General features: G+C 40.8%; 1 protein-coding gene across 1 annotated transcript in view; it reads left to right on the forward strand.

Annotated features, from left to right (window-relative positions):
• Window positions 1-25,454, forward strand: part of LOC148031515 (uncharacterized) — a 28,109-nt gene extending 2,655 nt beyond the window's left edge. Inside the window, exons 3-4 of the mRNA XM_087685035.1 lie at window positions 24,998-25,112; window positions 25,279-25,454. Of these exons, the coding sequence (XP_087541161.1) occupies window positions 24,998-25,112; window positions 25,279-25,454 (291 nt within the window). The remainder of the gene's footprint in view (window positions 1-24,997; window positions 25,113-25,278) is intronic.
• Window positions 25,455-25,655: the final 201 nt, after the last annotated feature.

The following is a 25,655-nucleotide window of genomic DNA, read 5'->3' on the forward strand; positions in this document are numbered from 1 at the left end:
TTTACTAATCGACTAGCGTTATAACTATGCCAACTGTAGGTAGGTGCAACAAGCTAAATATAATAAGTGATAAGATAGTGGCTATGTGAGGATCTTGATATCCATCGATGTGGTAAGTGTAGATGTATGGAGCCATCTAACCAGGTGGTATATCATCAATGTCTAAACATGTTGAGCTTGTCATCTCAATATTCCCTCTCAATCTCAGCTATGTCTTTGTAACTCCAAGCTTTGAAATTTTCGAAGCTTCTTTACAGCCAATGCCTTTGTGAAAATGTCAGCTATTTGGTCATGTGTACTGACATATACCAAGTCAATCTCACCTACAAGTACGTTCTCTCTCATTAAGTGGTAATGCATGTCAATGTGTTTTGTCCTAGCATGAAACATTGGATTTCTAGCTAGTTATATATTGCTTATATTGTCACAGTGAATGATAACTAGATTACCTTCCTGTATATTCAAATTATCCAATAACGTCTGTAGCCATATCACCTCACATGCTGCCATAGCAACACCTCTATATTCCAGCCTCTGTAGTCAATAAAGCTTTTTGCTACTTCACATAACTGCTACCACTACCAAGGGAAAACATGAATCCGTTGGTAGATCTTTTGTTAGATATGCTATTAGCCCAATCTGCATCTCTGTATCCAAATACTTGTATATTTTTACTTGCCTCATAAAAAATTCTATAATGCAAAGTGAACTTCACATACTTCAATATACGTCTAACTACATTCAAATGAGGTTTTCTAGGCATCTGCATAAACTCACCGGCAAGGCCAATAGCATAACTTAAGTATGGCCTTGTGATATTCATGTAAATTAGACTCTCTACTATCCTCCTAAACATAGTAGGGTCTTCTATTTGATTTTCAATATCACTAAACTTCACAGTTTGCTCCAATGGCACTGAAAGAGACTTGCATGCTATCATACCATACTTGGACAACATATCCAAGCCATACTATCTTTGGGACATCTATATACCATTATCACATTTGATTACCTCAATACCAAGAAAGTACCTTAGCTCACTCAAATTCTTCATTTCAAACTTCTTCTTCTTAAGGTCTTTAATTTCAACAATCCCATTGTCATTGTTACGTGTAATAGTCAAGTTATCCATATAGATGACTATGATGACTAAATCTACATCTTCATTTCTCACATAAAGTGAGTGATTAATATCAAAAGCAAAGAAGCAAATGTTGATAAGATACTCTCCGATCTTGCCAGACCATGCTCTAGGTGCTTGTTTCACTCCATAAAGCACTTTCTTTAACTTGAACACATGTGAAATGCTCTAAATTCTTATAATTTGCTAGCTGCTCCATATACATCTTTTTTTGCAATTCGCCATGTAAAAAGACATTCTTTACATCCATTTGTTGCAAACTTCAACCTTTGGTTCTTGCCAAAGCAATCACATATTTAATAGTTATCATTTTAACAACTGGACCAAATATCTCTTCATAATCTATGTTATATGTTTGAGCATAGCCTTTTGCAACCAACCTAGTTTTATATTTGCTAATAGAACCATCTATATTATACTTAATTTTGTAGACTCATTTACAACCAATAGCTTTTTTGCCCTTAGATAATAGTACTAGATTCCAAGTCTTATTAGCCCTTAATACAACTATTTTCTCATCCATTGCTACATCCCAATGAGTATGACTAACAATATTCTCAAAAAAAATGGGCTTAACATCCTCAACTATCTTCACCATATAAGCATAATGGTGAGTTGTATAACCTTCAAAACCAAATCTTTTAATAAGATATCTAACCTTGCTAGACTTGTGTACCACTAGATCACTCAATGGAGCCTTTATGTTACCGTGTGCTCTCTATACATGTGGTGTCCTGACTGAAGGAATGCCAAGCTCATCATCCAAACTCTTTAAATCACTCAATCTTCATCATATCCCAAATGATTAGTAATATATCATTACCATCTGACACTTTCTTTTTTCCTTTGTCTTTACTTGCAATACTAGTAGATATACCTAGAGGTGTGGGATTGCTCCTTAGTCTCCCATCAACTCATTGAAATCTGAAAATGGCTTCCGTACATAACATAGAAGTAACAAATGATTTCCACAAGCCTTTTTATTATTAAGACTATCCAAAGTAGATGATACCAATTCATCATCATCAAGCATTGCATCAATCGCCGTCAAAGCATTTGCAATGCTCCTAATCTTCAAAACATACTCATTGACAAACATCTTTTTTAATTTCAAAGTATTCAACTCTTGCTTGAGCTGAATCTTTTATGTCTTTATATTCACAAAAAACCTATTTTTAAATGTGATTTATATTACATGTGAACTTTTTGTATTTCTGATATGTCTCAACATAGTATTCTCAATGACTACAAATAACCAATACATCATATTTTTATCTTTTGCATTCTATTCTTTCTGTCTTTAATTCATATGTAGTCGCATAATCACCTAGCTTTGGCTTATATACTTGAAACAAACTCAAGGAGGCCTTTTCCAATAAGAAAGTTTGTCACGTGGAACTTCCATAAGGAGTAGTTCTTGTCCAGCTTCTCAATTATGGGGTTTCCACTGTCCTCTCCCACTATCACAAAATTGATACAAAACAACAAGCAAATCTTCTACAACCTTTCACAACAAGTGCATAGCAATACACTAAGTACTCTTTTTTACTGACTACTCAATAGTACATGTAATCTGTAACTTTTTTGCAAATAAAATTTGTGTTTACTTCTTGGAAAATACCTCAGAACTTACAGATTTAAAATTTATAACTTGTGCACCTACTTTTAATCAACATAACTAAAAATCATAGTATTCGAAAACTCATATCTGCAACCTTGTGGGTTTAAAATAGGGCTTGAAATGGCAATCTAACACAAAATCTCACAGCAATCTGAGATTTTCGCTTTGCCCTGCTTCCAGTGCCTCCATAGGCACTATTTAAGAGAAAGAGTGGAAAAATTGGAGAGGTTCTTACCTGTCGCTTGCTTGCTCGAATCTTTGCTTCTTCTCCTTTACTTCAGTCTTCAAAATGAGCCTCTCTTAGTAGTGCCACCCGAAACTAGTCCTCCTTACGTAGATGGGTGGTAATTCCTTGATTACAACCTAGTTACAACAACAACATTTATTATAAAACTGAGAAATGCAAATTAACTTACAATCTTGGACAATGGACACATGTTGGCCCCAAAATTGGGGTCCCTTTTAATATTTCTTTAACTTGATTGAAGAAGAAGTTGATGTATAATGGAATTTTCCCAATCCCTTTCGGTATTTCAACTCCCCTTGCTGTCCAAAATGACCAGCAAGTATTCAATCTCATTTTCCCTTATAATCTTGGACAATGGACACCTATTAGCCCCAAAACTGGCACCCCTTTTAGTATTTTTTAAACTTAATTGAAGAAGAAGTTGATGTATAATGGAATTTTCCCAATATCTTTCGATATTCCAACTCCCCTTTCTATCCAAAATTTCAATGCATAGAAAAATGATTTGACTGGCCAATAATTAAATCGGCTAGGTAACTTTAATTTCCGAGTGTCTTTGCGCTATCTTTGACCATGAGATTGGCGTTAGGTACCATTAAACGCTACTTCTCTAGTGTCACCAACTAACACTTATGGTCAAATAAATGACCTAGGCCGACAACTACCACCAGCTACTACCAAGTACCTATGCGACATAACTTATAGCAACTTTTTCCTTTGATATCCCTTGATTTTCTCGGGTCTTAGGCTTGTTAATTTACTCTAATCCTAGCTACACCTCACGTGTGCAATATTTATTTAACCATGTGATTATGCGACATAACTTATAGCAACTTTTTCCTTTGACATCCCTTGATTTCCTCAGGTCTCGGGCTTGTTAATTTACTCTAATCCTAGCTACACCTCACATGTGCAATATTTATTTAACCATGTGATCAAAAATTAATCCATATGTTAAGTGAGGTTTCCAAAATACATATCCTCATGATAGCCCTCTCCCTTAAAATCCTTGTAATCATCCTCAATTGCATTGCCAGATGCATCAAAAGCAAAATAGTGGATTGGAATTTCGACAAGGCATTATAGTTAACACAACATTGTGCTCTGTTGCTCAACCATTGCATATGCCCAGCACATGCTGAAAATTACTAGCCAATCATAACATAGCATAAGACTCGCAAAGAATCTCAAAAACATTGCTAGATTATCATGTGACATGTTTATTTCTCATCAGCTCAACTTATTTGGCAAAACCAAACTATAGCATAGCATAACCAAGCATAAAGTATGGCTAAAACATCAATGGGATCATAACATATGCTATTGTCCATGGAACCAGATGTAAACCATTGAAAATTGAGCATAATCTGATCATAAACTAATCACTTGCTGATATGAGAACTGATCACAAATTGCTACAAATATGATCCCAAACTCATTGCAAAAATTGACGAGCAATCAATACAAAAGCTCATGCAAAACTGATCCCAAAAGTGACCATAAATGCTTCTCAAGCTAATAAAAAATTGAGCTAAAATTGATTAGAAATTTTGTCTGCCAATTTCATCATAAGCTGATGCAAAAGTATAGTTCTAGTGCTTGGGTGAAACTCATACTCATATGCATATATCTCACAATGACTAGTACACTAAGTAGTGACCTCACGACAAACATACTATCAGCACAATACCTTGGATGCATGTTGAATACATCTGAGATTCACTACATATGAGAGCTGTCTATAACTTGAGGAGTGAAAGTGCTATCTTACCTTTGAGCATCAGGCAATACTCTGGACCCGTGCTCTGTTAAACCTGATGGAGCCTAAACTAAAGTCGGCTCTAATTGGAAGGCATCTAGGTAAAGTTGCAACTTAGGATTGTATGCCAAATCATCCTCTTCCATCCATTTGGCATCCATTGGTGAATAATTCTTAAATTTCACGAAGTATCTCCTGGAAACTTTACCATTGATCTTTCTTTCCTTATGTGCCATAATTTTCTCGGGTACCAAAATCTCATCCAGCTTCTCAACCTCAAGCTGAATTTCAGCAGACATATCCTCTGGCACATCACCATGAAAAGGCCTTAACAAATTGGCATGAAAGGCATTATGTATCTGCCAATGTAAAGGTAATTCCAGCCAATATACCACATCGTTGATCTTCTCCAATACCTAGAAGGGCCCATAGTATCTCGTACTCAATTTCGGATATGGTCTTTCTTTTCCTTTCTTTTCAGCCTTGCATTTTCAAAATACAGCAATACATAATTGCCCTCTACAAATTGCAAAGTATGTCTGTGACGATTCGCTATCCTCTTTTGCTTTTCCAGTGATCTCTGAAGTGCACACTTTATCTTTGTATAGGTTGCATCCAAGTTTTCCACATAATGGTCAGTCTTAAAGATCTTGTCCTTAGTTTGCAAGATAGGTGGTACCTTCTTGTCACCCTCAACCACAAATGGAGTTTTGCCAGTGAAACTATGCACTGTGTTGTAAGCAAACTCAACCAAGGGCAAATACTGCTCCCGCTGTGTCTTATGGTTTGAAACATAACACCTCAAAAGATCTAATATTGTGAAATTTGCTTATTCAAACTGACCATTTGTTTGTGGATGTAAGTATGATGAGAATTTCAGCATGGTACCCATATTCTCAAATAACCCCCTTCCAAAATAAATTGGTCATCTGAGGGTCTCCATCACTAATGATGAACTTTGGCATACCATGATACTTAAAGATGTGCTGCAAAAACAATCGTGCCATATGATCAGCCTTTATTTTGTTCCTTACTGGTACCATTAGCTGATACAATATGCCCCAAAAAGTGGATTTCATGCAACAAGAATTCACTTTTCTAGTCATTGATAACTAGCCTATACTCACGTAGTTCATTGAACACAATGTCCAAGTGTCTTCTATGCTCTGCCTCATTCGTTGAATAGATAATTATGTCATAAAAGAAAATGCCTACAAATCCTCTATGTGGCTCAAAAATGCGATCTATCATCTGATTAAAAGTGACAGGAGCATTTGTAAGCCCAAAAGGCATGACAATGAACTCATATAGCCCAAAAGATGCTCTGAAAGTTGTCTTGGATACATCCTCTGGTCTAATATATATCTGATGGTATCTACTTTTCAAATCTATACAGCTAAATATGGCTACCCCTTGCAATCTATCCATAACATCATCGATTCGAGGAATCAAAAAGCAATTCTTTATTGTCATCTTGTTCAGAGTAGGATAATCAATGCTCATACGTCATGAACCATCTTTTTTCTATATCAAAAGCACTGGAGAACAAAAAGGAGATGAACTGGGTTGAATCAGTCCTTTTTCTAATAGCTCATTTACCTGACTCACAATCTCCTCCTGTTGGGCTGAACTAACTCTGTAGGGTGGCTACTTTTAGGGATAAGATCTATGCTGCCATGATCTTCCAGCCTTTCAAGTGGTAACTACCGTGGAAGTGACTGAGAGAAGCAATCAGCATACATTTTTAGAAATGACATGCGATTCTTCTCTAACTTAGACATATTCTTAACATTCTCATTACTATTGTTTTTATCCTTAGTAAAAACCAAGTATACTGAAAGATGATTTTTCTTTACTTTATAAATGGTAGATATAGATACAATAGGAACATTCACCTTTTAACTTTACATCAAGTGTGAGTGCCTTTCCCTTATGTTGAATAGTGATCTTTTTTGTATGAGAATTAATCACTTTGCATACATACGATGACACCATGGCAGGAGCAATGAAGAACTCTTCGTTGTCCACATATCCATGTATATGCAATCGAAGCTTTCCAATGAGTGGTTTGACAGGCTCTGCATGACCTTTACATGTTATTCTAACTTTCCCCATTGGTCCCATCTCATTGTCTCTGATGCCTAGATGGGCTACCATGTCAATAGAGATGAAGTTGGCTTATGCACTATTATCAAAGAAAATCAATGCATGTTGATTCTTAATTTTTCCCCATGCTTAGCACAACTCAGTAGCATCATCATTGGGTTGATCACTAATAATATTGAGCACTAATCCCACTGATGTTTTGGGCTTCTTTCCCTTAGAATCTCCCTGATTTTTCGATTTTCCAGCTTGCTGCCTATCGGGACACTCCCTTGCAATGTGACCCTCTTGTTCACAAATAAAACATTTATTTGCAGCCATCAATTTCCTATGTTGTGTCAATATTTTCAAGCCCTTTCTTTGTTGTTTTGGCCTCTTTTTAAGCTGATTTTCAGATTTTCCCATTTTCTTAGCCTTAAACAACATTTTATTCGGCTTCTCCTAACTCTCTAGGAAGCTCGAATCCTTCCCATGTAGCAATTGGTTGTAGCAACAGTCTCTATGAGCTAAGACGTGCTAGACATGGGGGATTCAATGCAAAAATTAGACACCAATTCTCCATGTTGTGCCAATGTTTTCGAGCCCTTTCTTTGTTGTTTTGGCCTCTTTTCAAGTTGATTTTCAGATTTGCCCTTTTTCTCAGTCTTAAACAACTTTTTATTCGGCTTCTCCCCACTCTCTAGGAAGCCCAAATCCTTTCCACGCAACAAAGCATCGGCTGTAGCAGCAGTCTCTATGAGTTGAGGCATGTTAGACACGTTGGAATTAATGCAAAAATCCCTTATTCCTTTGGACAGTCCACAAACATATTTTTCCACTTGCTGGGGTATGGGGCAATAAGAAGTAATAGGCAGCAATGTATCCCAAAACTTTTGATTGTATTGCTATTTCCAACCATACCTAAATACATTGGGCTTTGCACACCATGCATAGGTTGCCACATACCATAGGGATTTGTGCCATACATTCATGTATGTGGTCTTTGTCTAACCATAGCATGAAAAATCGTGCTTTCACCAAAATATCATGGCTTCCCTATCATAGTATGCATGCTCGGTTATCCAAAATCCATTGGATTGGCACTTCCGTGATGGCCTTTCATTTGCATTCCTTGTGCCATAGGTACCAATTGTTTTGTTTCATTACATCTTTGGGAGCTTTAAATGAAGGCTTTGGCATTACTTTCGGTGCATCTTGCTATCCCAAAGGTGTAGAATATGTCTTATTCTTCTTGCCTTTGCTGTCCCTTCTTTGGAACATTCAAGAATCGAGCAAATTGAGGATCCTTTGCCAATTCAGCAAAGAGATTTATTGCTGTCCTCATGTGATTCTTAAACTGGTCATCAAATTCCTCTTCACTTTGTTGGTCATTAGTCTTACTATGCCTTGAAGGCCCTGCATATTACCCAACAACAACATTTTCAGCTTACTGTCCATGGTCTGAGCCTTGTCCAAGATTAGGCATTGCATTTTTTTCATTCCCATGTGAATATTCATAGTGAGAGGCATCATCATTGCTTGATTGCATCTCACTGTATGAAGATACATTGTTGTAATTTCTTACCTGAGAGTAAAAATCAGCACTAGTACAAAGCTTTGGCTTGTAATCAAGTACCTCAGGCCCACCAAATCAAGGTATTGAGTGGTATCTCAACAAAGAAACCATAAAACCAGCCTTCCTTCCATGGATGGGTGATAATTCCTTGATTACAATCTAGTTAGAGCAGCAACATTTATTACAAACTGAGAAATGCAAATTAACTTACAATCTTGGACAATGGTCACCCTGTTGGCCCCAAAATTGGCGCCCCTTTCGGTATTTATTTAACTTAATTGAAGAAGAAGTTGATGTACAATGGGATTTTCCCAATCCCTTTGGGTATTCCAACTCTCCTTGCTATCAAATAACCAGCAGGTCTTTAATCTGATTTGCCCCTTGATTTGCGTAGTCAACTGGCTTTCACTTGCTTTGATGGAGATGGAAAATGCCCTAAATTCATTGATTTGTTGGTCCCTCTATTTGAATTTGATTGAAAACAGCTTTAGTCCTATTGAATCTAAGTTTTGGAGCTTCCAACTTTTGACACGTTTCTCGAGGCTGTTGCTAAACCCTAATTTCTATTGCAGATTAGAGTTTATAGTAGAGAAATTTGAAATTTCTCAGCCTCTGGTGATTTGAATGCTATAATCTTTGGAGCAAGATTGTAGAAATGTTGGGAGATGAGAGAGAATGTTGAGGAGAGAGAAAATTTAGACTTTCTTCGCAAAGAACTGAAGGAAATTAGTCATTTACTGCTGCTGCCCTATCTCAACAACTTGTAGATCTTGCCATCTATTGTTGATTGGTCTTCTCTTGCCCTTGATTGCCTTAAAAGGTTCTCCAATTGCTGTAGATCAAACTAACATTATCTTCTCTCTCTCTCTTGTAGGCTAAATGCACTAAAAATGCCTCTCTCCAGTCTCTAAAGACGTTTTTGATTCTTGCATGAGCATTTTTGACAAGTGGCAGCCTTGCCAAATGGTTTTTTCAGCATTATCCATAATTAAATATTAATTTTATTAGTCTTTAAATATTAAAAATTAATCTAGTAAGTATTTCGATATCTAGAAAAATAATATGACTAGCCAATAATTAAATTGGCTAGGCGATCTCCATTCCCGAGCCTTTGTGCCATCTTTGACCATCAGATTGGTATTAGGTATCATTAAACATCACTTTTCTAGTGTCACCAACTGATATGTATGGCCAAATGAATGACCTAGGCCAACAATTGGCACTAGGTACCACCAAGTACTTGTGCCATATAACTTATAACAACTTTTGCCTTTAACATCCCTTGATTTCCACGGGTCTTGGGCTCGTAAATTTACTCTAATCCCAGTTACACCTCACATGTGCAACATAACTATGTGATTAAAAATTAATCCGCATGTTAAGTGAGGTTTTAAAAATACATATCCTCATGACACCACCCTGATACCATGTCATGAATCACATGGTGGGGGGACTTACTTGAGCTGCTGCACCAAACACACACCATATGTACAAGAGGAAGAGGAAGCTTACTCAAGAATACAAGAGGAGAGATGGAGGCCAAAACATTTTCTTGTTGGTTTCTTCTTTTTCTTTTACACACAATACAATATACACGAAGTATAGATAAGATACAACATAAAGGAAAGTGGTCTACTAAGTCAAACAGTGCATAATTGACTATACTAATCAACTGGCACTATAACTATACTAGTTGTAGGTAGGTGCAACAAACTAAATATAATAAGTGATAAGTCAGTGGCTATGTGAGGATCATAATGACCATCGACATCCTAAGTGTGGACGTGCGGACCCATCTAATGAGGCAGTCCATCATCAATGTCTGCACGTGTTGAGCTTGCCATCTCAACAAGACAAACCCCTAGGAGTCAATTATTAGACAAGAATCACATCCCAAAAGTTCACAGCCTTGTATAATTTTCATGATTGGAGTAATAAATGCCATAGTTAGTTTAAATCAAAGTCTTAATTTACTAAGTTATTTTGTGATGAGTATTACCACATGTCAATAAAAGCTTTGTCAAGTAGGATTATCCATCATATGGACGTGATATATCAACATCTTGTTCTATGTTCTCCCTTTTTTTTGTGGGGGAAATGGAGTGGGAGATAGGGATGTCTATAGCAGCCAATAGTTTGGAAGTCCATGAAGGTGTGGTCACAGTATCGTTTGGGAGTATCTCAGAGTGTTGTAAGGAAATGTTTTGGACCTTCGTTTTGTCAGCATAAAGCCTTTCCCACCTAATACATGTTTCCTTAACTTGAACCCCAGGGTGGCCAAAATGGGCATTTTGAGTAATTATGGAACAAATGATGTGATACTAGATTCGAGAATCAACTTTAGGAATGTGTATTGTTGTAGACTAGAGCTTGAAATCAATGGACTTGAGATTTTAGGCACATTATGCACTTGAGGGAAGAGGAAGATATAATGCATAAGATTGGGGTTCTTCTGGATTGGAAGGGCTGAGGGTATGATTGTAAAATTGAAAGGTACAAGGCTACACTAGAACTAGAGAGAGTGGAGGAGTAGTATGGTGTAGTCCAACCTAGCTAGTTGTGCTAAATTGGGCCGACTAGTCCAATTTCTAGTCATCTAACTATTTGACTGCTAGTCATGTGCTAGCATGTCACATTATGGTGTGATTGCCTATACTGCTTCCCTCTAGGTTTAGGTCTTGTGCATGCTACAATTCTTCACTACAGGAGTGAGGGCATGAGTGAGTGTAGCCAAGCGCCATTTACTCCAACAATTAGAGTGTGATTGCCTTATAGAATAGGGATCAACCAAGAGAGAACATGGAGCTACCATGGAATGATTGAAAATCATGTGCATACTTGTAATGTTAGTTTGTAATTGAAATACAAGCCTGATATGTGTGAAGATATGCTAGAGTTTGCACTGAGAAAAGACAGAATGTACAAACACAACTAAAACACAATAACTTTGTGGCGAAAGTGATGAACAGACTGTTGCTTGGTTGTATACAGCAAAAATGTAAGCAAAACTGGTTGTTTAGCGTTAGAATTTGCTGATTCTATTGGCAGTGCCCAATGTTTTAGTCTTTAGTTCATTTTTAGTTCTTAGTGTGAACACAACTAAAGTTATAAGTTGTGTCACCACTCTTAGAGTTAGAGTTAGAGTCACTTAACTCTATTTGAGTTAGAGCTACGTCTATCTTAGACCTATCTTGTACCTTTCATTCTCATTCTTTCAATTCAACACAAGTACACTCTATTCTTTTATTTCAGCACACTCTCATTGTCTCTCTTTTCTCTCCTCCATAGAGCTGGCTGTCATTTTTCAAGGTTCTATGCCTGGCCACTATCAGTTGGTGCTGTCCCGCCTAAGGTCCTGTTGCTATCAACTAGCTCTCTGCCTAAGGAAGAGAAGGATGAGCTGCTACTACTGCTTTCAATTGGTGTACAGTCCTATGCGCAGTCTCATATGCAGCTTGAGTAGCTAGTGTTGTTTTCAGCTCTACCCCTTATTTTCTCACCTCTGCCCACTATATTCTTAGCCCTACCTACGATTTCTTGGAAACCCTAAAAAGTGCAAAAACTCTAATTCTCAGATTTGGATTTTTTTCAAAATTTCTGCGATTTCTCATCCATTTTGGCCATCTCTTTTTGAATCTCAGCTAATGCCACCCAAAATTTGGGGCTTATGTCATTCAAAGAAATTTTACAATTTCTTTGATATTCTCACCAACAATTTTGGGGCTTTTGCTCAATTTGCAGACTCACGTGTGAATCTTCATTGGAAATGCCAACATTGCACAATTTCATCGACATTTGTGCAAGAAATTTGGAGTTTTTATCCTAGAGGCTCTAGCACGCATCACGAGGCAGATTCAAGCTGCTATTCGCTATTGGCACACATCCCAAGGTGACATTACTACAAAAATTCAAGCTATAAGGTACAAAAATTTTCAATTTTAGCAAGAAATTTGTGGCTTTTGCTCGACACGCATTCCAAGGCAAAAAAACAAGTGATACAAGAGTATTCAATTTCTATTACAGTTAGATTGAGCATAAAATTTTGGAAAAAATTAGTAAATTTTGAAATTTTTTTAGTAAGAATCAGCATTAAGTTGCCGTAATTTGTACTTTTGAGGGCACACATTACGAGGCATGTGCAGTATATCAGTGCATTGCTATTATTTCTTGGTTGAGTGCTAATTTGGATCAAATTGGGCACACTTTGGTATTTGTGTGACAGTTTGGTACTTGTTGCATAAATTCGAGGGGATTTTTGGTACTCTTAAGGAGTACAATCTATACTTTAGTAGAGAAGTATTTGGCTGCAAATTTTTATCAATTATTAACAACATGACACGTCAGGGAACTAATGATTAGAGCAACATCCTTGGTGTCCTCACTCAGGAGGACAAACTTGATGGATCAAACTACCTATTGTGGAGTTTTATGGTCTGCAATCTTCTTGTAGCGAAGGTCTTGTAGGACTATGTTACAGGTGATTTGCAGCAACCAGGAGGTCTTGCACCTCAAACACCTCAGTGTAACACTAGAGGACAAGCTACTAGTGCTGCTACTACTCCCCCTCCTACCGAGGATCAGAGGAGATGGGACTCAAAAGATGCACAGGTACTTTCTTTGATTGCCTTGTCAGTGAAAAGATCAATCATTCCATACATCCACTCTTGTTAAGACCTCAAAATCAGCATGGGATGTACTTGAGTGTATGTTTGCAGTATATAACGAGGCTAGAATATCTATCTATGTAGAGAGTTGGCTAATGTGAATATGGATGAGGGTGATAGCATGATAGATCACCTTACTCACAAACAGGATTTGCGCGAGCAATTGCTCAATGTGGATGAGATCATTTAGAATACTGAATTGGTAAGCATCACATTGATCTCTCTTCTAGAGTCATATCTTGGTTTCCACACCTCTTTGATGTTGTCTTTGAGGGGGGGCAATAGCCTCTTACATTTGTGGAGTTGGAAGGTCTCTTGTTGCAAGAGGAATAGACTCAGAAAAATGTTGCATTGCATTTAGGAGATGTGGCTATGCTTTCCAAGTTCAAAGGCAAAGGAAAAGTCAAGTAAAATGCAAAAAATTAGCAAAAGGGTGATGTTGGATAGCCATCAAATAAGGCTGTCCAAGACATAGAAAAGTCTAAAAAGAAGGAGAAATGTCATTATTACAAAAAGCCAGGTCACTATATTGATGAATACCGTAAGAGATTAGCCAAAGAGAAGAAAAAGGACTCTGGTTTGGCTGTCCAAGAGACATCAACCAACAAACCTACTGATGGTGATACTTGAGTCAACTTTGTGGAGGACTATGCATTTCTAACTTGTAGTAATGATTCTTCAATGCCTGATTCAGCATTTAATGCCGCTGAAACGCAACGAACATGGTATTTTTATAGTGGGGCTTCAAAGCACATCACTTCTAGAAAGTGTTTGATTTCCTCTTTGCACTCAGTCTCCATTGGGAAGCATGTTACATGTGCGAACAACAACAATTATGATGTTTGTGGCATTGGACAATCACCATTACTGTTGCAGATGGTTCTGACTTCATGCTTCTAGATATCGATTTGTGCATGGCATTACAAAGAACTTATTGTCTATCTATGCTTTTAACGAGTATGGCTTTCAGGTCATCTTTGAGGATGACAAATGCATTGTTAGAGACAGGGAGATGGATTATGCACTCAGGCTATCTTGGACCTTATATAAAGATTTGTTTATGTTGGATACCTATGGTGCAGAGTCTCATGATGCTTTGGTAGTCACTTCTTTATCGCCTACTATACAAAATGCGGAGTTATGGCATGCTCGCTATGGATATATGAGTTTTTGGAGTTTGATGACCCTTCAGAGGTGTCATATGGTAGATGCATTGCCTCTAGTGGAGACTCTACCTCCTCATGCATGCAAGGGATGCATTTTGGGCAAAGAGGCACAGATTTGCCTTAAAAAAGGATGGTGCAATGCGTGCTATCTGAAAATTGCAGCGTATTCACTCTGATGTTTGTGGTCCTATGAGGACGTGCACTTAGAGGTTATCTTTACTTTGTTACATTTATTGATGACTACTTTCAGTATACATGGGTGTATGGGCTGAAAGCAAAATCTGATGTGTTTATGCATTTTAACTATCTTGTTGCAAAGCTTGAGGCTGAAACTAGCTTGAAAGTGCAGATACTTCGCACAGATAGAGGGGGGAGTACATGTCTCATGCTTTTGAGACATTTTCTTGATTATGGCATTACACATCAAGCCAATGTTAGAATGACTCCTTAACAAAATGGTGTTGCTGAAAGGAAGAATTATACTCTTATGGAGATGACTCGTTGTATGCTCAAAAGCAAGGGATTGCCTTATAAATTTTGGTTAGAAGGCCCTTTGTGTGTGCAAATCATGTTTTGAATTTTGCACCCACTAAAGCACTAAAGATAACCACCCCGTTTGAAGCTTGGCATGGCAAGAAACCCAAGGTTGACTAATTTCGAGTGTTTGCTTGTATAGCCTATGCTCATGTTTCAAAAGAGCTTTGTGGGAAGCTTGATGATAAGGCTGTAAAATGCATATTTAATGGCTACAATCCAAAAAGCAAGGGCTAACCTACGCGCAAAGAAAGTTTTTTTCAGTAGGGATGTCATATTTGCTGAAAATGTTGCATTTTCACATGATAAGTTTCAAATGCCGGCCACCCATGACATTGGTGATGTGTTTGAGGGTCTCTTGCCACTTTCTTTGGAGTCTGTGCCTACTGTAAATGGCTAGACAGACATAATAGAGCAAACTGTTGCTGCACCATATGTGCTAGAGCAATAGGGTATTGATAATGGTTTGCCACATGCAGTGGAAGATGCAGTACAACACGAAAGGGCTATTGTAAATGCTGCAAAAAGTCCTAAGATGGCTGTTACAAACTCTCCAGGAGAGTAAAATGGATGCTCCTTTAGCTCAATGCACTAGAAGGGCTGCTAGACCTGTAGCACATGATGCAAGGGGAGTCCATTTGGCTGATTTAACAAAAGTAGATGATTGTGATGAGCTTGTATTTATGAGCTCATTGTTGGATGATGATGAGCCTACTTCCTTGGACAAAGCTCAGCAAGATGTACATTGGATGTATGCCATGCAAGATGAGTTAGACTCTATTGTCACTAACTCTACATGGGATCTTGTGGATTTACCACTTGGCGAGAAGGCCATTGGCACAAAATGGGGCAAGGCTGATGGTACCATTGACAAGTACAAAACACAATTGGTAGCAAAAGGCTATGCACAAAATAAGGGCATATATTGTGAAGAGACTTTTGCTCCTACATCCCGTATGAGTATGGTGAGATGTGTAATTGCTATGGCTACAAATTATGGTTGAAAGGTACATCAGTTGGACATCACACACCATTCTTGAATGGGGATTTGCATGAGGATGTTTATGTGTCACAACCTCCATGGTTTGTGGTTAAGGGGAAAGAGCACATGGTATGCAAGCTAAACAAAGCTCTTTATGGTCTCAAATAGGCTCCGCATGCATGGTACTTTAAAATTGATGCATATTTTGCCAACAAAGGGTTAAAAAACAATCCAACTGCTCCCACTCTATACATTAAGAATGAAGGGGGGAACTTGCTGATTATCATTCTTTATGTAGATGACATGCTACTCACTGGACATTCAATAGCAAAAATGACTTATTTCGAGGCTAAATTAAAACATGCATTTACTGTGTCAAATATGGGCTGTCTACACTATTATTTGGAGGTTTAGTTCACCCAAAATCAGAAAGGTATCATCGTGTCACAATCACAGTATGTGGATAGGTTGTTACATAGGTTTCATATGCAAGATTGCAAACCTATGCGCACTCCTATGAAGCTGGGCTTAAAGTTGTTTATGCATGAAGGTGAAGAGATGTCTGATGTTGCAATTTACAGCCAGGCTATTGGCTGTAAAGTCTTATTTATCTTTGCAACACACACCCTGACATTCAGTATATAGTATCTCAGGTGAGCATGTATATGCATAGCCCACGGACTATACATTGGCAAGCTGTTAAGCGGATCTTTAGATACTTGCAAGGCACTCAGTCACATGCATTATTATTTCCCAGGGGGAAAGACTTGCAATTACAGGGTTACAATGATTCAGATTGGGTTGGTGATACAAACATTAGGTAGTCTACTAGTGGACACTGTATCTTTTTGGGCCATTCATGCATTTCATGGCTAAGCGAGAAACAGTCTACAGTGGCTACCTCGTCCTCTGAGGCCGAGTATAGGGCAGCCTTCACGGCAAGAGTAAAATGTGTATGGTTATGCTGATTGTTGGCTAATCTACATTTACCATTGGAGGGTCCTATACCTATTCTTTTTGACAGTTAGAGTATTATTGCAGTGGCACAAAATCTTGTGTTTCATGCTCGCACAAAACATATTGAGGTGTATTACCATTAAATCAGAGAGAGATGTTATGTAGGAGAGATCAGCTTGATATATGTTTCTACATAGGAATCACCAAGGCACTACCTCGTGAGAAGTTTGAGGCTTTTCACAAGTCCTTAAACTTGCTATCCTTTGGTGATTGATCATTGGCTGAAGGCTGTCCCTGTACTCTACCACATTGGCACTGTAGGGGGGTGTTAGAATTTGCCAATTCTATGGGCAATGCCCAATGTTTTAGTCTTTAGTTCTTTTTTAGTTCTTAGTGTGAACACAACTAAAGTTATAAGTTGTGTCACCACTCTTAGAGTTAGAGTTAGAGTCAGTTAACTCTAGTTGAGTTAGAGCTAGGACTATCTTAGACCTATCTTGTACCTTTCATTCTCATTCTTTCAGTCCATTAAGTACACTCTACTCTTTTTCTTGAGCACACTCTCATTGTCTCTCTTTTCTCTCCTCCATAGCTGGCTGTCATTTTCCAACATTTAGATGGGTTGAATGCTGATGTCAGCTGGCTAGAGCAGAATGTAGTAGATAGGTGCCTCCAGAAGACTGGTGGATAGATGGAAACACAATGCTAGGCTGTAGAAGATTGGTGGCAGTAGTTGGTGAAGAAGCTGGCACTCATCTAGAGGAGAAGACTACATGGTGCAGGCTGAACTGAATGAATCAGGATGCCAAGTGATTGAGCAATCTATCTATTTATAGATGAGGAACCAACCAAATTATGGGAGTTTGCTTATTGGACACAAAAACTCTTTTTAGCATTAAATTTGCGTTTTAGGGTTGTTTAAATGAGTTAAGTAAGGTTTAATTTGAGATGCACTATTTTTAGCTTTATAGTCCCCCCTCAAACCAGAAATTGAAACTAGGAGGTATTGCAAACATAGCTCACCTTATGTTTACCTTGAGAGGTCCACCCCAAACTCGGAAGGGCATTGGTCAATGGGTGCATGATAACTCATCAAAGAACATGTACATATGCAATGCATTCAAATACCTTAATATGTGACAAATCTATTTTCTTGCCAGTAAACTTCTCCTTTGGTTTCACATCATGCACTGTAGCAATGGGAGTCCTATTCATAATATATACAGTTGTAGACACAACTTAAGCCCAATAATAATGAGGCATGTTCTTTTCTATTCTTTCCATTTTCTTAAATGTTTTTTTTTTCCAAGTAAAATGTGGCTAATTATATTACTCAAAAAACTGATTACAACGGAGTGCTCATGCTCAATAGACTAGCTGGAGCTGATGCAAAGTCACAAATACATCATGTATACAAGCCTCTCAGGGCGGTCTAGGGGGTATGGGAGCAAGAAGCCATTGGGCGGAGGGGGTGTATCGCCAACTGGGGCTGCCTGCTTGCATCATGAAAAACAAGTCCTGGCCATCCCAAGTGCGCATGAAATGACAACGGAGCTCCTATCGAGCCTTGGACTTGCCCTGCATTTGATCCCAATGATTGCGGAGAGAGTGGATGATGGAGGTCCAGAGCTCCACTAAGGTCGCCTGTATTGAAAGTCTCTTTTTGCCGAAAGCCTCCTGATACTGCGCCTTCTAGATATTCCATCCAGCAAGACTCCCTATGATCTCCCATATCTTCGAACGGTCTGCTGTGGGCTCCAGTACCTGGCGGATGGGGAGAGCCTCCAAACCGACCACTGCGCATGACCCTGCCTCGATAATAAATATCGTGTCCTGTATCCCAGCCTCATACAGAAGGTGACGGCCCTGGCTGACTACCTACCAACAAAAAGCTCCCCATGAGATACATCCAAGGCTGGGTGCTATGCGGTGAAAGATGCGGCATGCTCCTCTTCACATAAGCTGCGCCTCCTCACATGACCAAAGGCAGTGCTTTGGGGTTTCCAAACCTCTTGCATTTGGGCAAGCCAACTTCCCACCGCTAAGCCTCCATATGCCACCAGCCATAAGAAATACGATACCCTCCTTGGCCTCTAGCTATCCTATAAGCGGTGCCAGAAGGTTCGTCGAAAAGGCTCCGTGATGCTGTGCTCCGCCCAATGCCTGCTATGTGATGGCACCCAATCCATATCCTCTTGTATCAGTATGTGTTTGCCAATTCTGACAGTGTACTCTAGAAACCTGGGTGGCTTCTTGCCGGACTGCAGTGGTCGGCCATAGCCACTCTCTTGGATCCCACTCCAGCCCATCAAGTGGTCTGCCCTCCCAGATCCAAAGGTGCCACTCCCTGAGCTCCTTTCAGAAAACATAGAGGTCTAGTCGCCATGTCTTTCCCTGAAGGCCCACCATTTGAATCCTCCTCCACGAGAGGGCAGCTATCCCCTCATCCTGCTGCCCTCTGTCAAGGGCCAGACGCTCCCCATCCGGAACGGCGAAGAAAGTCCCCTGCGGGGTGCTGCCCACTCTACCTACCACTTGTAGGGGGAAGCTTGCTGGTGAAAACCTACCTGCCCATACCTCCCCGGGCTCTATCAGCTCTCGTATCAAGGGAGCAAGCCACTCCAGAGGTATGACTGAATCTATCTTTCTTCTCCTCAACTCCACTCCTCTCTGGCAGCCTGATACTCGCTGCAACACCTCCTCGTCCGCCATCCTGTACACCTCCCGCCATGTCCTAATGGTACGAGCCGGGCCGGCCTCCCAACCAATCCATTGGATGTGGGGGCGCTCACCGATTTGTGCCCCTTCCCGATCTTTGACCTGGCGGTTCCAGATCACCGGTTGACGGTCTATCTCCTCCTGGCAGGTTGGAGGGCTTTGGATTAGGGCCTTCCGAAGGCCCTGCCATATGCGGAGTAAGCTGCGTAGGAAAGGTGGTCTGGGGAGGGGAGAGGTGATCTGGGTTGACGTGAAGATCCATCTCAGGGACGGCCTCCACTCACCGCCAAGCCTCGGTTTACAGTCCTGAAGGCCCTCCTGCAATAAGACCTTCCACGTCTGTCCGCCTGGTGTGAGGCCGCGGACAACTAGCTTGCCCAAGAGGACCATACTCTGCTACTCTGGGTCTATGATCCCAAGCCCTCCCTCTGACCGATGCCGTATAATGGTTGCCCACGCCACCTTGACCTTGGAATCCCTGGAACCATCTGACCCTGACCAAAGGAAATTCCGCACTAGGCGGCGAAGCTGCACTACGCATGATGAGGAGAAACACCAACACGAGGCGATGTACTAAGCCGTTGCTAGGAGAACTTGGTTAACCACCAGGGCTCGGCCGGCTAGTGAGAGGCGAGCCGTGCTCCAGTAGGTCAGTTTCCTCCGAATAGAGTCAAGGACAGGAAGAAAATGCTAGGCAGGAGTGATGTCGAGTCCCACCTAGAATCCTAGGTACCGAACGGTTTGTCCTCTGGTCACCCATCTAAATCCCAGGTGGACGCCCCACTTCGTGCTAGAGTCCGGGTCTATGAGGAAACCGACCGACTTTCTCCAGTTGATTTTCTCTCCCGCTGTAGAACAGAACACGTCAAGAGCCAGCCTCACTCTCTCTAGCATCAACTCATCATCCTCAAGGTAGAGTGCTGTATCATCTACATACTCTGAGTCTAACAACTCAGTCTCCTCTCTCATTGGAAGTCGGAGACCGCGTAATCCGCTCACACGTGACCTGACGAAGTGAGACATCATCTATGCAAAGAGTAGAAACAGGTATGGGGCTCGGGGCAGCCTTGTCAAACTGATCTCTCCAACCGAAACTCCTCCCTTCGCCTTCCTCCTATGAGAACCTTGCTAGTGGCCGATCTATAAAGGGCGGAGACCCCGCGAATCCAAACCTGGGGGAATCCCAACCTCACCATGGTGCCCTCAGGTCTGTGGCGTAGGTGGTGGATGTGGGGGGCTGCGGTCCTGCCTGGTGGAATGGGTAGGGGGAGGCTGTGGAGTGCTCTGCCGAGGGGGTGTCGCTCACCCACCTGCTCCTTGCTGTTGAGGCTGTGTCTGAGGAGCTGGCTGTGCCCCCCTTGCCGTTTCCCTCTCTGTCATCTCTGGACCCATGTGAAGCCGTCAACGTCCACCTGTGGGTATGTCGGCGGCGCCGCCTTGGCTCTGAAACGCATACAAACTGCTGCCTGACGCCCAAAGTCGTGGCAGTGCAGGCACTACCCTGGTTGCCCAATCACAATAACCTGCTGCCTAAAGGAGTGCCCATCCACCTCAATCTCTAGGAGTTGTGAGATATTCTTGACCTCTTTCATTGCCACCCGTACCTTTGGGACTCTTGCTGTTGAAACTGCGTCCGCGAAAGATGCGGGAAGGATAGTGCCAAAGAGTTGTCCAAAGTCTTCCACCAACTGGCGATACTCTATCACCAGGATGGGGAAAAGAAGGGTGAACGGGTGCTGAAGAAACCTGTTGTGGAGTGCAAATGCCTCCACAGTAAAGCCACTGTACCAAGGGACCGTGTATATGACCCCCTTCGTGGACACATACAGTGAACTGGCAAGTAACTCGTGAGCTGCGTCTGTCGAATTGAGTCGGACCATTAAGATCCCTTGGCCCATTAGGACCGCCTCCACGATCTGCGCTATGCCGATGTGCAGCGTGGAGTGAAGCCAGTCCCGAAGCTGGTGGGCCCTGGCTGGGGAATGTCCTACTACCTGACCATAAATCGTTGATTCCTTTAGCTCCAGCTCCTTAGCTCGGACAGCTAAGAGCTGCTCCTCAGAGAAGGACGACGCGCAAGGTGTTTGATTGGGGGGTACTCACTGAGTACGCCGGTGTCTGGCCAGAGGTTTCCATTGAGTGTCCCTTCTGAGAGAACTACCAATCACGTCGCGGTGCTACCTGAGGGGGGGGGGGGAGTTGCTGCAGATAGAGGAAGCAACTGGAGGGTGGGGGGGTCAATGGGGGGAGGGGGTGTTGTACGCCGCGGACGGAGCCAAGATTGCAGACGGAAGCAGCGCGCCAGGGGAAAGGGGAGTCTGGAGCAGTGGGTGGCCTGCCGGGGGGGGAGGGGGGGAGCTGTTGGGGTGGGGGGGACAGTCAGGAAATGGCTGGCCAGATTTTTCTTGAATGTTAAGTCTTAGAAATAAGTGAAGCATACTATGTTGTACGGGGCGTGTACAAATTCACCATGTGATTTACAAGAGAGAACCTTGTGCATGGCCAATAATTTGACTCCTTTCTTCTGGTGCTTAGTTTTCCATAAGAATTCCATTGGCATCAACGTGAAGGAATCAATTTCAGATTACATGACAAGGGGCAAGAAGAACTGAACATAAGCTATAATGTAAGATTGCTAAATTGGAAGTGAACATGGAGTGGCCATGTGGACTGTCTACAGAAATCACATTTAATCCTTAATTTATCAAATACCTAGCTTGACATTTGTTTTAGAGTTAAGTTCCAACCAATCAGATAACCCAATGTCTGGAAAAAATATGTGAATCAGGAAATTCACCTGGCCTTAACAAAGCATATCAACCTTTTTTTGGAAGGCAAAGCAATCTCAAATTTCTAAACTCTTAATCCTACAGGCAATGCCAATGTATATGAAGCAGCCATGATCCAGAGAGATGTACTGGAGTGTTTGTTGGCAAGAAAAAGAAATCATCCATATATGCTAAATTGAGAATTCATCGTAAAGTCTCAAGCCATGAAGCTGATCAGAAGCCACGAGCTGATCAAAGATAAGAAACAATGGACGAGTTGCTATGGCATACAGCATTGAGGTGGGTGGGTATCCTCTGCCTCACAAATTTTCCCAGAAGGCCAAGAGGTGCTTAAATCAGATCCGAGGATGCACGAAGCATTGCTGTCCTGATAAAGCTAGTATATGGCATGCTGCAATTATGGTCCAAAGCCCAATCCAGCCATTTTTTAGGGAATGCAATTCCCATGCACAGAATCAAAAGCTTTTTGCACATCTATCTGTGGGAATAAGACAAATTAATTTATGAATTTAGCATACTCAATGGCAAAATAAACATTAGCAATAATGTCCATTATTTGCCTTTGTGGTATAAAACCATATTGTGCAGGATGCAAGCCCCAATGAAGAACACCATTCAAACATTCAACCAACATTTACATAACAAGCTTGTAAGCCACATGCATCAGTGTAATTGGGTGACAATCAGCCAGTGATTGATATGATTGCTTTGCAGGTAAAAGTTTCACTAGACCCTGTTTGCAAAAATGTAACAAATGTCCTAAAAGCCAAGCTCTATTAACGATGGACAATAAAATTCCTTCCAAATTGTCCCAAAAGGCCAAATAAAATTCTACAGTAATTCCATCCCATTTTGGGGATTTCCATTTTACCAACTTAGCAATAGCTGGATGCAGTTCTTGCTCAGTGAAGCGTCTTCAAGTGAAAGGGCATTAAATGGATCAATAGTCACTATGTGCATTATGATGATAAGTATAACAGGCTCACTGACCAGGGTACAAAGAGTTCCATAGATCCAATGCATCGGTATCCCACATAAGAGTGTTCCATTTAGTTTTTTCAACAAGAAGCATGTGAGAATGGCCTGAAGAGATATCGTGATGTGGAGGAGCATTGTTGAGATATCCATTATGTACCCATGGGTAAGAAGCCGTTTGGGTCCATACATTTGCCCTTTGAGATGATTGTGGTGCATATACTGCTGCAAATTCATAAGTCACTAAAATGGCACATCTTCATGACAATTCCCACGACCATCTGGGTCATTGCAGGACAAAACTGGTTGCAAAGCTCATGCTACCAAGATGACCACCCTTGAGAAGGATGAATCGCCAATATAAAAAATATCATATCCACAAAATGCCCTTGTTGACCAGCAAAATCTTGATCATACTAAGCAAACCACATGCGGGCTAGTTGAAGTGATGTAGTCCCACACCAATCTCTGTATTGCAAGATCACAAAGACCTCTTACATTATAATACAACATTTAATTAGAGCATTCACGAGTATTTTCAGTGTGACAGACTGTATACAAAAGAGGGCAAAAGTCACACAACATGCATAGCCTCAACCTCAGCATCCCATTAAACATGAGAAGAGGATGGCTGGTCAATATCCATAAAAGGGCTTGGTCTAGCCACCACTTTTCTAAGGAGCCACCTCAGTTGGTGTCCAAAATCTCTGTACTAGTGAAACTTTATGCTGAGGTACAGTCTTTTTAGAGTTTGCCAATCTTGTGCACTTTCCCTTAATTTATCCTGAGTTTTCTCATGTTGCCCATTGGTGAGATCATTGGGAGGGGCAGTCATCATTCACATCTGCTTCCCTTTTCCCTTTTCCACAGTCGATTTAGGGGTGGATGGCTGAGTATTAGTTTTTGATTTACTCAGTCAACATCAGATGGAGCTGCAGTTGTAGGAGGAGGATGCAATACAATGGGGCATTGATTTGACATTTGGCCAAACTCATGCATACATGTCAAGTGCCTTCAATGATTCCCTGTTTGAACTTATGATATCTTTCCCACATCCATAATCTCAATGGTGATCTGGAATGGTTTCCTTGTCTGAATCTCAAAGAATGCAAAATTTGTTTCTCTTGCCTTGTATTCTAGGAAATACCACTTTGTGAAGACAAGCAGCTATTGCAGGTAAGTGTTCTTGCAAACAGTCCAAGAAATCCATGACTTCCACACATACTGGACATCTATGTCACTTTGGTCGGAGACCAAGGCAAAACATGTACCAACTGATACCCAAAATAAGAGGAAATTGCTCCAACATAGCTTGCTTTCGGGAAGCATCAGAAAGCAGCATATCAAAGAATCCATATTGTGCAAGGCTGACTTTTTGCACATAGGTGCCTCCCGAGATGTTTTGAACCCATTATCCCAGTTCTTGTACAGCAGGAAACTTCCACGACATACATATGTACCCATCCACCAGCCTATGTACTTACAAAGAGCTGTAAGTTTGCACGCTTGCATGCATGCACTCAACTTATGCACTTCTAAAGCCATTCGCCAATGAGGTACTGAGGAAGCTATGGCAACCACAAATGTGGGTTGTGTAAAGAAGCTTCTTAAGATCCACCCATTCTTTCAAGAACCCCGACCAAACCTGTTGTTTATTTCCATTGATTTGGGTTGTTCATTATTTTGATAAACTCTTCAACCACATGTTTTGGGTTGGTCTGTAGAAATTGCAAGTTGCTACTTAGCTGCCACTAATTGCTTTTTCTTTGAGCTTTTGTGATTGCAGGAAAGGATACATGAGTTGGAAGTACAGAAGTCATCACTTTCAACAAGGATCAAGGAATTACAGGTGCTAATGGAATCAAGCTGTGCCTTCTCCTTGGAACCTCACGAGAATGTTGGTAAGTTGCAGGATTGAAAACATCGCATCAAATATTTGTCTGCTTGAGTTCAGTATCTGTACATGGATACAATACAATAACAGATATGATCCAAATCAGTATTTGGGAGGTTAATCTTTTGGGAAATATCATAATGCTGCTATTGATCAGACAAAATTCGATTCAGGTAAGGGCCTTCTTGCCTTAGAAAGGATGCAAGTCTTCAAACCTTCTTACGAGCAGCACCCTCCAAGGCCGTCAAAGTCCTTCAACGGCATGCCTGTGGATCCTGCAAGAAGTTTCATCGGGTGGCCAAATAGTACCAATTCCGTTAAAGCATGCTCTCGTGTGAGACTCGTGTAAGCCTCTTTTCACACGCTAAAACGGGATGAAGGTTGATATATCCGTATATCTATAATATTAGGGCCGAGCCACATGGCACACATGTAAATGAACTTGTGTGTGTGCTGGTGTAAATCCCACATATCAAGGTCTTAAATTCAACCGCTTTTGTCAAGGAGAGATGACTCTCTCTCTCTCTCTCCCTCCCTCTCTCTCTCTCTC

The sequence above is a fragment of the Lygodium microphyllum genome, chromosome 9, assembly GCF_053477565.2.
Source record: "Lygodium microphyllum isolate KBCC chromosome 9, Lygodium_microphyllum_v1.1.10, whole genome shotgun sequence".
Lineage (NCBI taxonomy): Eukaryota > Viridiplantae > Streptophyta > Polypodiopsida > Schizaeales > Lygodiaceae > Lygodium > Lygodium microphyllum.